Source organism: Mirounga leonina, unplaced genomic scaffold (genome assembly GCF_011800145.1).
Source record: "Mirounga leonina isolate KUSES-001 unplaced genomic scaffold, KU_Mleo_1.0 Mir_488, whole genome shotgun sequence".
NCBI classification, from domain to species: domain Eukaryota; kingdom Metazoa; phylum Chordata; class Mammalia; order Carnivora; family Phocidae; genus Mirounga; species Mirounga leonina.
In genome coordinates this window covers 1,574,359-1,588,187 of record NW_023270777.1, presented here as the reverse complement: position 1 = coordinate 1,588,187, position 13,829 = coordinate 1,574,359, and the positions used below count along the sequence as shown (strand labels likewise).

Sequence of the window (13,829 nt, the reverse complement as noted above, 5' to 3'; positions counted from 1 at the left end):
ACCACCCCCGAGCCCACCACGACCCCCACCACCCAGGAGCCCACCACAACCCTAATCCTCTCTGAACTGACCACATCTGAGATCCCAGAATCAACCTCATTCCCTACTACTTTGGAATACCCAACCACCACCTCCTCTGTCTACCTCCCAGAGGCCCACGAGGTGGTTCAAGGGAATTTGGAGAGCTCCAAAAATGACCCTTTGCTCAACCCTGACTTCTGCTGTCTCCTCCCCCTGGGCTTCTATGTTTTGGGTCTCCTCTGGCTTCTGTTTGCCTCTGTGGTCCTTATCCTGCTGCTGGCTCGGGCCCGGCCCGCGGGGCCACAGGCCCTGGCCACAGCCACACACACCGCCCATCTGGAGCTGCAGAGGGGAAAGCAAGTGACCCTGCCCCGGGCCTGGCTGCTTTTCCTTCAAGGCTCACTCCCCACTTTCCGCTCCAGCCTCTTCCTGTGGGTACGGGCTGATGGCCACGTGGGGCCCCTGCGGGCAGGACGGTGGCCCTCTGCCCTGAGTCTGGGTCGGGGTCAGGACCTGCTGGGAACAGTGGGCGTCAGGTATGCTGGCCACAGCCTCTGAGGGGGGTGGTTTGGGGACCTGCAGAGGCCGTGACGGGCTTCCGTACTGGGATCTAGCTGGGGGTGGGCGGGCAAGGAGCACAAGGTCGGGGGAGACGTAGTCACTTTTCCTTTATCAGAAGCCTCTTGGTACCACACGCACAACCTCGGCGAAGCAGCAGGGGTGGAGAGGAGCAGGGCAGTCATAGAACAAAGCTCCCTATGCTGCAGGAGGGGTTCACAAACCACTAGGTCGTTACCATCACCTTGGGGGAAGTTTGAGGAAAAGCGAAGGGAACAGAGCAGGATTCTCAGACGCGTGTACCGGAGGGAACCGGGAAAGAGCTGTATCAAGATGTGAGCCCTGATCGTCCCTGCGGAGCACAAACATGGTGGTTTCCTTTTCTTTTCCTCCGTTGAGCATTTTCTAGTTTTCCACCGTTGTATATTATTTGTAGAATAAAAAGGTAACTTCAAAAAAACTGAGTTTCCTTTGGAGACGAAGAGCGTCCAGGGCACTTGTCATTCGCACGTCTGAAGCCCCACCTGCCCCCACCCGAGTTGGATCACTCGCCCACAAACGCTCACCAGCCTGCACCCCCGGCCTGGGGTGCCCCCTCTCCTCCTGCGCCACCGCTCACCAGGCCACCGCAAGCCCCAGGACCAGATCCAACCCACAGGGTTCCCTGGAGCAGCCCCTGCCGCGGCGTGCCTGCCCGGGCCGCCTAGGAGCCAAGGTGGGCACCTGCCCGCACCTGCGGCCTCCTGCCCTGCCCAGGCCAGCGGCCCAGTGGGTGGGCCTGACGGCGTGGGCCATCGTGGTGGGTTCTACTCATCGCCGAGCCGTCCCAGTCAGGTGTCCTGCTCGCATACTAGAACCTGCTTCTCCCCTGCTCCCCTAGACTCTGCCATTTCCCCTCACCGCACCGAGTGGTCTGTCTTTCCTGTGGTGTCTCCAGCCCAAACCAAGGCTGGGGCCACAGAGAACGGGAGTGAAAGCTGAGCCTCCCCGGCTCTAGAACCCCCTTCTCCAGGTGGCCGGGGCCTCAAAGCCCGACTGCACCTGCCCTGCTTGGAAGTCTCCCCTGGAAAGAGGACAAATCTGGAGCTTGACCATTAAGGGCTTCTATGCACTCACCCGGCTGACGTCCTACAATGGGTTCTCCATGTCCCATGGTCCGCCGCTGCAAGCTTTGAGATCACCTGCCCCTCTCCTCCCCCGCCAACCCCGGGTTTCCCCTCCGAGGCTTCGCTCTCCTGTCCCGCAGGTGTGCCGCCCCATCCATCTGATGGCCACCAGCACGGCTCTCTCCTCCAGGCAGGGCCGGGGGCCCCGCATCACCCTGCAGCGGTCCCTTGCTCCACTCCCGCCCCCACCTGCCCCTGGGCCATCTTTCCCTCTGGATCTGGAACCTCTTAAGGATAAGGCCCAGGCTCCTGGTGTCTGAGTGGCCACTGTGGCCCAGGCCGGCAAGCGCCAGGAGTGGGTACGAGGAGGGGCAGAGGTGGGAAGGCCCAGCCGGGGCGCCGGGCTGCCGAGCTCCTCCTCTTCTCCTCCTGAGGAGGCTCTGCCAAGGGGACAGTTCCCACCTGCCGCCTGCCTGTCCCTGGCCAGGCTCACAAGACTTTCGGCCTCACGCTGCCCAGCTCTCCTTCCAGTTGACCTTCCTGTGCCCTTTGACGCTCCAGGAGATTTTTGGAGACACATCACTCTCCGCAGAGTGGGGCTCGGATCAAGTCTCTGGCCGACGTCCCCTTCCCCCACCCCCCCACCCCCCCCCAGTTTCAAGTCTCCTGGCTCTGGGCACCTGCCCCCACGGCTCAGCCTTCCCGTCTCAGACTGTCCCCTCCTCTGCCCAAGTCACCAGGCCGCGGAGGCTTTTCCTGGGGATCCCATGAGATGACCCACGCCCCCGACATTCTTGGGCAAGTGGCTGGGAAGCAACGCGCGGGGCGCGCGCATCAGTTTTCCTTACCTGTCGGTTGCTGCCACCGCACCAAGACCGACTGACGTAGCGTTTGCGTAAAACGGGCAAGTGCTTTTCCTTTAATACCTTTTCTTTAAAACTCCAGTTCCTGTGTTCCTGGGACCTCTGCCTCCTTGTCCAGCTGCCTCCCCTCCCGCCCCTGCAACTATACAGATCTGGGGGTGCTGTCACCAATCCAATTTATTGATCACGTCGTCAGTGAGGTGGAGAATCACATCCTCCCGCTGCAGGCCTTTTGGCCACCCTGACAGCTTCTGCTGCCTCCTGTCCCCTCAGCCCTGCCTTAGTTACCCACTGAGAAGGAGGATCTTTCGCGGTCCTACGTGCCCGAAACCAACACCCCAGAGGAGGCCGGAGAGCTTCAGGCAGTTTCCCAGACACTACCCCCACCCCCCAGCCGAGACACAGCCAGGGGCAGAGAGGTCATGAGGATCAGGACAAGGAGGGCAAGGTGGCGCAGGGGTAGGACAGACCATAGTCCTTTACCGCAGAGGAGGGAACCACACCATGGAGGGAAAATAAATAGAGGGGCCCAGGGCAGCAGAGTCCAGGCCCCCGGGGGCACACTGACTGTGGGAGCAGCGGGTAAGGGGGAGCCCTGGCACCCCGGTCCCTCGCCTGCCTCAGCCACTGAGGAAGAGACGCTTGTAGGCCTTGTTCATCTGCTCCAAGAAGATGAAGGTGAGGACGGTGTGGGGGCCCAGGCGGGCATAGTACGGTGTGAAGCCCTTCCACAGGCTGAAGAAGCCCTCGTAGCGGACAACCTTCACCAGCACGTCCTAAACAGGCAGGCAGGGCGCCGGGGCTGGGACCTGGCTTCCAGGGCCATGTCCGGCTTCCCCACGGCCCTCCCTGCCCTCCCAGAGCGTCCCATCCTCCAGCCCAAGCCCTCAGCCCCACTTCCTCACCAGCCCGTTCTTGTATTCCGGCTTCCCGTCAATCATCCTCATGTTCTGGATCCTGCAGGAGAGGAGGCAGGGGCATGAGAGACACAAAGCAGGCCCTCCCGTCCGTTCCTGGGCCCCGGCCCGCACACTCACCGGGTCTTGACGATGTCCACCGGCATGGAAGCAGCGGTGGTGACCAAGCCGCTGATCATGCTGGCACAAAAGTGGCACAGGATGTTGTCAGAGAAGTAGCCTGGGGGAGGCGAAGCAGGGACGGCGGTCAGCGCGGAGTTGGCCCGGGCCCGGCCGGGGGTCCCTGTTCCGGGGCTCACCTGAGTCCAGCAAGAACTGCTTGGATTGGGAGTAGGAAGCGAGCTGGGCCGCGTTGACCACGACAGCGCGAGCCATGGTAGGGATGCAGCCCTGCAGGGGTGGGGATGGGGGGGTGTGCTGTCAGACACGGCCAAGACCTGCCCCTATAAGCCCCCAAAGTCTCCACCCCTTCACTCACCCTCCATAGTGTGGGGACCCCTTCCTCCCGGGCGATTCGAATCAGAGCATTAAACACATTTTTGTAGCCACGGCGCTGGTCAGGAGGAAGCCTGGTGGGAAGGCGGGGAGAGGCCAAGCTCAGAATAGACCACCCTGACCCACAGGAGCAAAGAAAGGGGGGCCAGAACACAGACATTAATGCTCTGCTCCACACCAGGGACACGCAGTCTTCTGATTCTAAATCCCAGGGAACGGAGCTGGGGCAGGCTCAGACCTGGCACTCACCGGCCATCGGCGGTCATGCGGATAAGAGCCACCTCAGCTGGTGTTCCCACAAAGGCCCCAGTCGCACCTGCAGTCATGCCAATCAGGGCCTTCAGCAGAAAGCCAGGGGGGGTACCGTCAGCCCCAGTCAGACGCTCAAACAGCACCGTGTAGATGCCAAGGCGGGTGGTGGTGTAGGTGGCCTGGCGCAGCAGGCCAGCCGACAGCCTGGGGAGCGAAGGGGTCTGTGCGTCAGGCCGGGGTCTGGAGCTGCCAACCCATCCCCAACCCCACCCCCCGGCCACATCAAGTGGCTGCAGTACCCAGTGTAAATGCCCCTCAGCCCTTCTGCCCTCAGGATACTGGTGAGGGCATGGAAGCTGGTTTTGTACTCTCGCGTCTTGGCTCCTTCCCCGCTCAGCTGCATCCGGTTCTTCACCAGATCCAGCGGCTGCACAAACACGGTGGCCCCCATCCTGGAGAAAGACAGAAGCAGAGTTCAGGGCCGAGTGTCCCCTGACTACCCTCCAGTGCCCACCGGAACCTGGCAACGAGGAGTCACAAAGCGCCAGGCCTGCCCGGTGACGAACCAAGTGTTCAGGAGGCTAGTGGCTACGTGTGTAAGTCTCCGCCGGGGCCAAGAGCCATCGGTCTGAAAAGTCCAATGGTCCCGCGGGGGGCCGTGCAACGAAAGCGCTCCACGCAACTCCCAGGGGGTCAAGCAGGGATCTAGAACTGCCCGCAGTCCACCCCAGAGAGAGGAAGTGGGCATTCGTGACCTGGGGCCTCACGTAGCCCGACAGGAGCCATGCGAGGACCTGCAACCCCACACGACCCGGGAGAGCTAAGCAATGGGCCTGCACGCGGCCCAGCGGGGGCCCCGCGATGGGTGAAAAGGTCCTGGCAGCGCATCAGGGACCTCGGCAATACGCCTGGGACCGCGCTGACCCCGTGCCGGCTCGGCTCCCTGCACCCGTCCCTTCCTCCTCCCTTCCCAACCCTGGGGCCTGAGCTTACCCGGCCAGGCCCCCAAACAGGAACTTGACGGACTTCGGGGACGTGCGGGGCTTCGCGTCCATCCCGCCGGCCCCGGGACTCGCCGTGGCCGCCATCGCCGCTCAGGGGCCCTCGGCTCCGGGTCCTGTGCGCGCGCGGCCCCACTCGCGCCCAAGGTGACACCGCGCGCGCAACAGGGCCGAGGGCGCGCGCGCACGCCCCTCCGGCTCTCGGGGCCGGCCCCAGCTGGAAGCCGGCGCAGGCGCAGGCGCGCGGCGCAAAGGCGGCCGGGAGGAAGGCGGGGCCGGAGGCGGGGCCTCGAGGAGCGCTGCGGGAAGGGGTGTGGCTGGCTTAGGAAGCCATAGTTTAGACGCACTTTCCGCCGAATTGGATTCGCGGGAAAATAAAGAGGGTGTCAGGAGATCTCGCGAGACAGAGTGAGCAGCGGGGGAAGCCGGGGCGGTTCTCTCGCGATAGGCGCCGCAAGCGCCCGGCCGGTGGGAGGGAAGGTGTGGGGAGGACTCTCGCGAGACCTGAAGGTCCCGCAGCCGCGGCGGCGGCCAGAAAGGGTGGAGAGGTTTGTGAATCGGGCGGCCCCAAGATCCCGGGCGTGAGAGGGGGAGCGACTGGGTCGTTTGCTCGGGCTTCGGCGCTCGCTGCATCTGCAGACGCACTCCCGCCGCCTCTAACCTTTCTTTCAACGGGCCTTTTAGGACCGGAAGTCCTTCCTCCTGAGCGCCCAGGGCTGGAGGCGGCTGGCCCTGCCTTCCCGGAAGCCCTTTCCCCGCAGTGAGGAAGACAGCGCACCTGCCCGGAAGTCCCGCCCCCCCGAGCGCCCCCACCCTCCCAGAAGTTTTTCTGTCACCTGTGCTTGCCGCGGTCCCCGTTCCCGGCTTCGTCCCTGCACCCGAGAAGCATACATTGAGTGCCTCTGTCCCCGCCCCATAGCCGGGCTGGGCCCCCCGCTCCCGGACTCGGGGCTCCTCCCCCGCGCCCCCATGTAGCTGGGAAGTGGGGCCTGGGGGCGGTTGGACCCCTGGGAGCCTGAAGGAGGGGCGGAGAGGGCGCAGCACCCCGCTTGTGCTCCCGCCGGCGGGGCGCGGCCGCCTCGGCCTCTCGCCGCCCGCTGCCATGCACCCCGCGGCCTTCCCGCTTCCCGTGGTGGTGGCCGCCGTGCTGTGGGGCGCGTCCCCCGCGCGGGCGCTCATCCGAGCGGTGAGTCGAGGGGCGGGGGGGGAAGGGCGCGGGGGGCGGGGCTGCCGGCGCCCGGGGAACACGGGCTCTCTCGTCCGCAGACCTCGGACCACAATACCAGCATGGACTTCGCCGACCTGCCAGCGCTCTTTGGGGCCGCCCTGAGCCAGGAGGGGCTGCAGGTGATTTCCTTCCCTGGTGTCCTCGCTCTCGGGGGCGGGGGGCGGGGGGCGAGGGGCCTCGCGCCTTGCGTGACGCTGGAGGCAGGTTCGGAGCCGCGCGCAGGAGCGCAGGTAGGGCGGGATGCGGAGTCCGAGGGAGAAGACGTAAGGTGTCCTGCTGAGCAAGCCTGGGCCCTCCGGAGGGGCGCTGGCGGGAGACGAAGATGCCCGCGGGGAAAGGGCCGCTTGCCAGCAGGGTCTTAGGACGTCGGGCGAGTTAATTCGCTCGGAGCCGCTGAGCTTGCTGTCCTGTACAATGGGCCGAGGGGAGTTTCCTGAGGGCAGTTGCGAGAGTCACGTTACATAAGCAGTTTTGGAGTACTTCATCACGAGGACGGCCGTTTAGCAAGCGCTCAGGGCCGTGGGTGTCCGTGTAGCTGTCGGAGGGGTGGGTGGGTGGGTCACTGACGTGGTAAAAGAGAGTGTAAGTGCGGGGATTTTCAGGGTCTTACTGGCTTTAGTCAACAGTTCATGAAGCGGGAAGCATCCCGTGTAGCAGATAGAGAGGAGCTTCGAAGAGCTGTACGGAAATGAGAAGCTCTGGTAGGCTCGAGGTGGCAGGACAAGTAAGTTATGGTAGCGGTTAGAGCGATGGTGGCAAGATCGTCTCTCTTCAAGGGAGGGCAGGGGTCTGTGGGGCAGATGACCTCGCGAGTTCTGGCCGGCTAATTCCGGATGGGCTGGTTTACAGCCCCGTTCCTGCGGGAGGCTGGAGCCAATTCAGTTAGGGGGTAAGTCTTGGCTTGGCACTCTGGGGCTTAGCACCAGGGACTCCATTTTGGGCCTCTTGCCATCGTCTCAACAGAGGGGAGTATGTTTTGTGGCAGTGTGCTGGAGTGCTGGAGCCGGGGATGGGACACGAGCTTGAGAGGGCGCGACACGGTTGAGTGGGGAGTTAGTTGGTTTACCATCTGGGAAACCAGAAGGCAGGAGGATTCGAATGAGCGTGGAGTGTGGGGTGTAGGATCCTCTGGGACAGGGAGAGGGGTGTTGCTCGATGTCCGCACCTCTTCAGGAGGCGGACTTCTGACCGGGGTGGGATGCTCAGGGGTGAGGAAGCGAGGGACAGTGCGTGCAGCTCGGGGCCACCAGTATGCTTGGTGGGACCCTGTGGGGAGCAGAACCTAAGGAGGTGAAATCCAACTGTTGTTTGCTTCTCTTCCCCAGGGCTTCCTTGTGGAGGCTCACCCGGCCAATGCCTGCAGCCCCATTGCCCCTCCACCCCCAGCCCCGGTCAACGGGTCAGTCTTTATTGCACTGCTTCGAAGATTCGACTGCAACTTTGACCTCAAGGTTGCTGAACGTGGAGTGGGAGCTGGGAAGCTGAGGGTGACAAAAGGCACCCGGAATGAAGGGAGGCAAGGGCCACGGTGGCCCCTTATCCCCCGCCTTGTCCCCCTAGGTCCTAAATGCTCAGAAGGCGGGGTATGGCGCAGCTGTGGTACACAACGTGAACTCCAACGAGCTTCTGAACATGGTGTGGAACAGCGGTAAGGTTGGGGCACCTGGACAAGCTGGGTTTCGGTAGAGCTCAGATCGGGGCGGGCGGGGGTGGCTGAGACCTTAGGGCGCACAGGTCAGTCCTCGGGGTGGGATGGAGCGAAAGCCAAGTGCCAGGGTTAACGAAGGAGCGGAGTGGAGGGTTGGGTCCGCAGCGTCATGCACTGATCCCTGCAGAGGAAATCCAGCAGCAGATCTGGATCCCGTCTGTGTTTATTGGGGAGAGGAGCTCCGAGTACCTGCGTGCCCTCTTTGTCTACGAGAAGGGGTAGGACGCATCCCTCCTTCCCACTCTGCCTTCACTCCTTCCATGCCAGCCTGGAGCCCACGCCTCCGCGCCCTGGCCGTTCAGCCTTAGGTCCTTCTCACTCTGCCTCGAGACTTTCCTCCCACCTCCTTCCCCGTCCGTGGGCCTCGTCCAACACCAGTTACTCTGTTCCTCTGCCTTTTCTGCTCCTCTGATCCTGGTCTTCCTTTTCCCAGGGCTCGGGTGCTTCTGGTCCCAGACAATAGCTTCCCTCTGGGGTATTACCTCATCCCCTTCACAGGCATCGTGGGCCTGCTGGTTCTGGCCATGGGAGCAGTGATGGTGAGTAGCTCAGGGAGGGTGATGGGAAGAGCTGGGGCCTTTAAAGCCAGACTGGGTCTGTGCGTGGGAGGTTGGGGAGCCGGGGGGTGTCATACTGGATTTGCCCAGCTTTGTTCCCTAACTCGGATCCGTCCGTGCCCCCTTCCCCCAGGTAGTCCGTTGTATCCAGCACCGGAAGCGGCTCCAGCGGAACCGACTGACCAAAGAGCAACTAAAACAGATTCCTACACATGACTATCAGAAGGGTGAGGGGCCTGGGGAGAGACGGGGGCCTTTCCCACAGCTCACCTGGTGCTGAAGAAGTGGAGCTCAGGAGACAAGGGGCAGAGATGGGAGGTGTCAGCCTGGGATGCCAGCTCTCCTTCTTACCTTACGTACGGTGCGGTCCGGACAGGAATAGAGTGGGAGGTAGAAAGCACAGATGGTTAAACGGAAGGGTTGGGGGGAGAGCTGGAGGACTGATCTTGCCCGTGAGGGTGGTGAAAGAGCAGCGAAATGGAAGGAAGGAGTCGGGAGGAGTTGGTGTGAGAAGGAGGAAACAGGTAAGGAGGGGCTGGGTCTCTAGGCCCTGGAGCCTTCAGTGCCCATATAAGGGCTGCAGCAGAAGCCCTGCCCCCCACTTCTGCCCCTCCCACTGTCTCCCCACCAGAAACCCACTTCCCTCCTAACCCCAGATTCTTCATGTTCTGCTCTGGCCTCACCCTGCCCGGTGAAATCCAGGGAGGGTAACTGGCAGGGTTCAGCTCCACAGCTCCCAGAGTCCTTGGGGGCCTTGGGCCAGGATGGCTCAGTGAGAGGACTTCCTTCCTGCCCCAGGAGACCAGTATGATGTGTGTGCCATTTGCCTGGATGAGTATGAGGATGGGGACAAGCTGAGAGTGCTGCCCTGTGCTCATGGTGAGGCCCTCACTTCCTGGCCCCCACCCCCAGCCTCCCCACCCCCGCAGGCGCCAGGTGCCTCACCTCCTGCCTCTCGCAGCCTACCACAGCCGCTGCGTGGACCCCTGGCTCACCCAGACCCGGAAGACCTGTCCCATCTGCAAGCAGCCTGTCCACCAGGGTCCGGGAGACGAGGATGAGGATGAAACTCAGGGACAAGAGGGTGATGAGGAAGGGGAGCCAGGGGACCAACCTGCCTCAGAACGGACCCCACTTCTGGGCTCCAGCCCCACACTCCCCACCTCCTTTGGCTCCCTAGCTCCAACCCCTCTTGTTTTCCCGGGGTCTTCGACAGATCCCCCACCCTCACCCCCTTCCTCTTCAGCTGCCATCCTGGTCTAATAGTCCCCTTACCCCCCCATGCACACCTCCCGTGACCTCTTTGCACAGCCCCTTGTCCTCTCTCCAGTCTTCTGTGTTGAGGGATGGGGGACATTTCTGCCCCAGGTTTCTCCCTTTCTCAATCCCTTTTGAGGGGGTTGGGGGTGGGAAGGGACTGGGTCTTCACTTACTGGGTTAATAAAATTGTTTTTGTGAACTAAGAAAGGGTGAGATCATTCTCACATAGGTGAACTCCTTATCCTTTTGGGGAACTGACCCCCCCCTTTTTTTTTTTTGCCATAAAGGGGCAGCGGAGTGCTGGGAGAGAATAACCTGTAGCCATGGGGACAAACCCAGCAGGCATTTACTGTGACTCAGAGAGGGGGAGCCCCACCTACACAGGGATGACTCAACCGGCCCTGCCTTGCCCGCAGGCCTGGGCCCATTCTCTGGTCTAGAAGACTCGTCCATTACCTACCAACTCAGCTAGCACCTGAGGACCTAGGGCTGGAAATGCCAGTGGGGAAGGGCTGGGCCACCTGGCCAGATGGGTCTCAGGCAGGTGCTTACCCCAAGGCAGGACTCAGGAAGCTCAAATTCCTAGACTCTGTACAGCCCTCAACCCTCTTTTAACCCAAAGCTAAACTAAAGGGGGCTGGTCACGGGGACTGTCCATCCTGACGCCCAGGCCAAACCACACAGCACCTCGTTAGTAGAATCTTTTTTATTCAGAAAAAAAAAAAAACCCAAAAAACAAAAAAGTTTTTCCAACCACACACAGGAGGGGTTTGGGTAGGGGGAGGTGTCTGTCCATCCAGCCCCAGCCCCCAGCCCATGTGGTTTTGGCAGCAATAAGGGGTGTTGGGTAATGGCCCAAAAAATAAAAATGGTGGATGTGTGTGTCTGGGAAGGAGAGGGGTGCAAAAGCCGTGGGGAGTGGTGGGGGGAAGGGACGGACGAGGTCAGTACTGGGAACGCCGCAGGTGGGAGGCCATTTCATAGCATTTCTTGTTGATTATACCACCGTGGACACCTTCTTTGCCCATCAGCAGGACTAGCGCTGGAGAAAAGAGAGCAGGCTAGGACCCAGGTGTCACAATTCCCCCCCTACCAGCTGTTGAGCAGCTGTCCAGCCCTGGGGGCTGTAACCCAACCTCCTCTCTCCCAACCCCCCCCCCCCCCCCACACACACAGGCAGGCTGTCAGTCACTCTGAAACAATAGGGCTTTTCAAGAGGGGGAAATCAAGCTTCCAGCTGGAGGGGGCTATGCTAAAATTCAGGGCCCAAAGGCTGGCAGACCGGTGACTGGGATTCAGGCTAGAAATAACCCTGGTGGAGCCTGCCACGTTTTAACAAAAGAGTTCAAAAAACAGAGCTCAGTGCCAACTTCTGACCACCCATCTACCTCTCCCAAGAAAGTAGGGTTTCCCCTCTGAAAAGGCTCAGGGGCAGAAAGGAACTTAAGAGATAATACAGTTCATCTTTATGTTACAAGAGGAACTGAGACAGAACTGCAGGAACTATCCAGAGTCCCAGTGTCCAGTAGGCTGGTGTGAGCCCCCTCATACTGGAACCAGGCAGAAAAAGAACCCGGAAGGCTAATGGGAGGTACACGAGGGATCTCAGAACTGGAGAAAAGGTGCAGAGTCAGAAACTCACTCTTGGCACTCATGGTGACAGTGATGTTGAAAGTGGGGGCTCCCCCGGTGCTCTTGGTACGAAGATCCATGGTAAAGTCCCCATCGTGCAGCAGTGAGTCCCGGATAACAGAACATTTCTGGCCCCCAAGCGTCAGCCCAGTCACGAAAAAACTTGACCGGTCTTTGCCAAGCAGGACACCGACCTCAGCTGGCTGGAAAGGGAAGGGAGAACAGCCATCCAAGTCAGCACACCGAGGTTCCCGCCTGCTTCAAGGACCCACCTGCCCTCCACACCTCCCCCTAGAAGGGGCGGAGGTCCTGCGCTTTGGCACATCTATGGGATTTGAGAAACTTGCTGACAGACTGGGCACAAGATCACGGTCCTCCAGCCTAGAAAATGGTCCTAGAAAAGGACTACACGTTCCTCGGGACACTTCGGTCTCATTTATTAGGGAAAGCGAACCCAAGAAATAAAGGGAGCCAAAAGCCAGGGAGGAGAGCGGCGTGGCCTGGAATGGGGAGCCTCTGGATGCACACCACTCTCCTTCAGGAAAAGCAGAAGCGAAGAGGGGAAGGGAGGGGGCGGGCGAAGCAGGAGAAGCAACTTTGCCCTTATTTGGTCAAAGGTTCTGCAGGAGTTGTTAGGGGCCCGGACGCCTGGGTCTCCGAGTGACTTAGGGTCCAGGTCCAGGTGGCTGTGCCCCGAGAGGATGAAGCAGATGCCTGGGGGCTTTCCGGGGAAGTTGGCAAACTTGGGAAGAGGGCGCGCGGGCCCAGAGCCGGCCACCCAGCTCTCAGGTCCAGATACCCCAGGGAACCTCCCCCCCCTCCCCCTAACACCCCAAACCCCCACATCCGGTCCCCTCCCGCCCGGAAATCCCCTTCCCCCCCTCCCGAACTTCCGCTCCCCCTCCCCACTTCCGGGCAGTGCGGACCGGGGAGGTGGTGATGGGGACAGCGGCAGTCATCCCTCATTCCTTCACTCGCGCTGCCCTACAACTTCTCCCAAAGTTCCCCCGCTCCGGGCCCCGCCGGATGGCGGGAAGGGAGGGCGAGGGGACTTCCGGCACGGGCCTCCCAGGAATGCGGGGCGCACAGCGTGCCGAGCCGGGGGGGCGTGGGGCGGCCTCGCCCTCTCTAACGGAGCCGGGAGGGCGGGGAACCCCGGACCCCCGGCGCCGCCTCCCGCAGCCGGGAGCAGGAACAATGGTGGCGGGGCGCGCGCCGGCCGCCGGAAGCGGGGCCGGGGGTCCCCCCGCGCCCGCCCGGTGTCCGCGCCCGGCCGAGCCCGCCGCGCGTGCCCGCCCCGCCCTGGACGAGGCGGAAGTGGGCCTCGGCACCGGGCGGCGCGCCCCTCCCCGCCCCGTGCCCCGGATGTAACGCCCCGTCGCGGGGAGCGGCGCGGCGGGAGGGATGGGCGCCGCCGCCCCGGGGCGCGGGGTCGCGGCCGCCATCCGCGCCGCGCGCAGGGGCGAGGACCCGGCCGCGGCCCCTCGCCGCCCTCCCCGGGCCGCGCCCCCGCCCCGCGCTCTCCGCGTCCGCGCGGGCCTCGCAGTACCGTGATGTTGACGAAGGCTTTCCCGGGCACGGCGGCCCAGACGGACGGCGAGTCCTTATAGCCCACGATGGCCGCGTCCTGACAGGTCCCGTCCGCCATGAGGTTGTCGATGTAGGCGTTCCACCCGGCCATGGCGCTGCTGCTGGGGCTGCTCTCGGCGCTGCTGCTGGGGCCGCGGCTGGGCTCGGGGGCCTCGGGCTGGCGGGCGGGGGCAGGCGGGGAGCTCGGGGCGCGCGCTGCCGTCCGGACCGCGGCTCCGCTCGCTGTGCGGCAGCCCTCGCACCGCCACTTCCTGCTCCTCCCCCCGCTGGCTTTTTATTTGCGAAGGGCGGCGGGGGGCGGGGCCTGCCCGCCGCTCGCGCCCTGCCCCCTCGCCTGCCCGGACGCCGCACTTCGCAAGGCGATTTTAAAAATCCCTCCCCCTGTTGCAAAATGTGCAGAGTTGGGTGGAAGGCCCTGCGGAGGGCCGGGGGCGGCGGCGGCCGGGGAGGCTGGGGGCAGGCTCGCCCCGCTTCGCCTTGAATACCAGCGAGACGTGGCGGTCGGGCAAGGGAGCGAGCCCGAGGGAGGGAGGAGAGTGAAAGGAAGGCGACTGGCGGGCCGCGAGCGAGCCCGCCGAGGAGGGTGCGGGGCGCTCGGGGTCAAACGGAACGGCTCCCCCTCCCCCCACCTCCGCCGAGGG

At 63.0% G+C, this 13,829-nt stretch overlaps 4 protein-coding genes across 7 annotated transcripts in view; 2 read left to right on the top strand and 2 right to left on the bottom strand.

The window, feature by feature from the left end:
• The window catches only part of GP1BA (glycoprotein Ib platelet subunit alpha), a 2,098-nt gene extending 1,519 nt beyond the window's left edge, over positions 1 to 579 (top strand). Inside the window, exon 2 of the mRNA XM_034989402.1 lies at positions 1 to 579. This exon is cut by the window's left edge and continues 1,260 nt beyond it. Within this exon, the coding sequence (XP_034845293.1) occupies positions 1 to 579 (579 nt within the window).
• Positions 580 to 2,581: 2,002 nt separating this feature from the next.
• SLC25A11 (solute carrier family 25 member 11) lies at positions 2,582 to 5,444 on the bottom strand. Its single transcript, XM_034989382.1, has 8 exons — positions 5,206 to 5,444; positions 4,512 to 4,664; positions 4,210 to 4,416; positions 3,944 to 4,034; positions 3,765 to 3,855; positions 3,586 to 3,685; positions 3,454 to 3,505; positions 2,582 to 3,324 (listed from the first exon to the last, which is right to left on the bottom strand). Exons 1-8 carry the CDS (start codon positions 5,298 to 5,300, stop codon positions 3,169 to 3,171), a joined length of 945 nt encoding a protein of 314 aa, XP_034845273.1. The 5' UTR covers positions 5,301 to 5,444; the 3' UTR covers positions 2,582 to 3,168.
• A 98-nt stretch (positions 5,445 to 5,542) lies between these two features.
• Positions 5,543 to 10,169, top strand: RNF167 (ring finger protein 167). Of its 4 annotated transcripts, none has more exons than XM_034989379.1 (10): positions 5,543 to 5,621; positions 5,898 to 6,399; positions 6,480 to 6,560; positions 7,767 to 7,892; positions 8,002 to 8,089; positions 8,277 to 8,367; positions 8,583 to 8,688; positions 8,840 to 8,933; positions 9,505 to 9,585; positions 9,668 to 10,169. In XM_034989379.1, exons 2-10 carry the CDS (start codon positions 6,316 to 6,318, stop codon positions 9,967 to 9,969), a joined length of 1,053 nt encoding a protein of 350 aa, XP_034845270.1. In that variant the 5' UTR covers positions 5,543 to 5,621; positions 5,898 to 6,315; the 3' UTR covers positions 9,970 to 10,169. The 4 variants fall into 4 exon arrangements, with proteins under 4 accessions (XP_034845270.1, XP_034845269.1, XP_034845272.1 ...); XM_034989378.1 differs by lacking the exon at positions 5,543 to 5,621 and adding an exon at positions 5,636 to 5,761; XM_034989381.1 differs by lacking the exons at positions 5,543 to 5,621; positions 7,767 to 7,892 and adding an exon at positions 5,636 to 5,761.
• A 485-nt stretch (positions 10,170 to 10,654) lies between these two features.
• PFN1 (profilin 1) lies at positions 10,655 to 13,447 on the bottom strand. The gene is made up of 3 exons (XM_034989377.1): positions 13,148 to 13,447; positions 11,609 to 11,801; positions 10,655 to 11,008 (listed from the first exon to the last, which is right to left on the bottom strand). Exons 1-3 carry the CDS (start codon positions 13,277 to 13,279, stop codon positions 10,911 to 10,913), a joined length of 423 nt encoding a protein of 140 aa, XP_034845268.1. The 5' UTR covers positions 13,280 to 13,447; the 3' UTR covers positions 10,655 to 10,910.
• Positions 13,448 to 13,829: the final 382 nt, after the last annotated feature.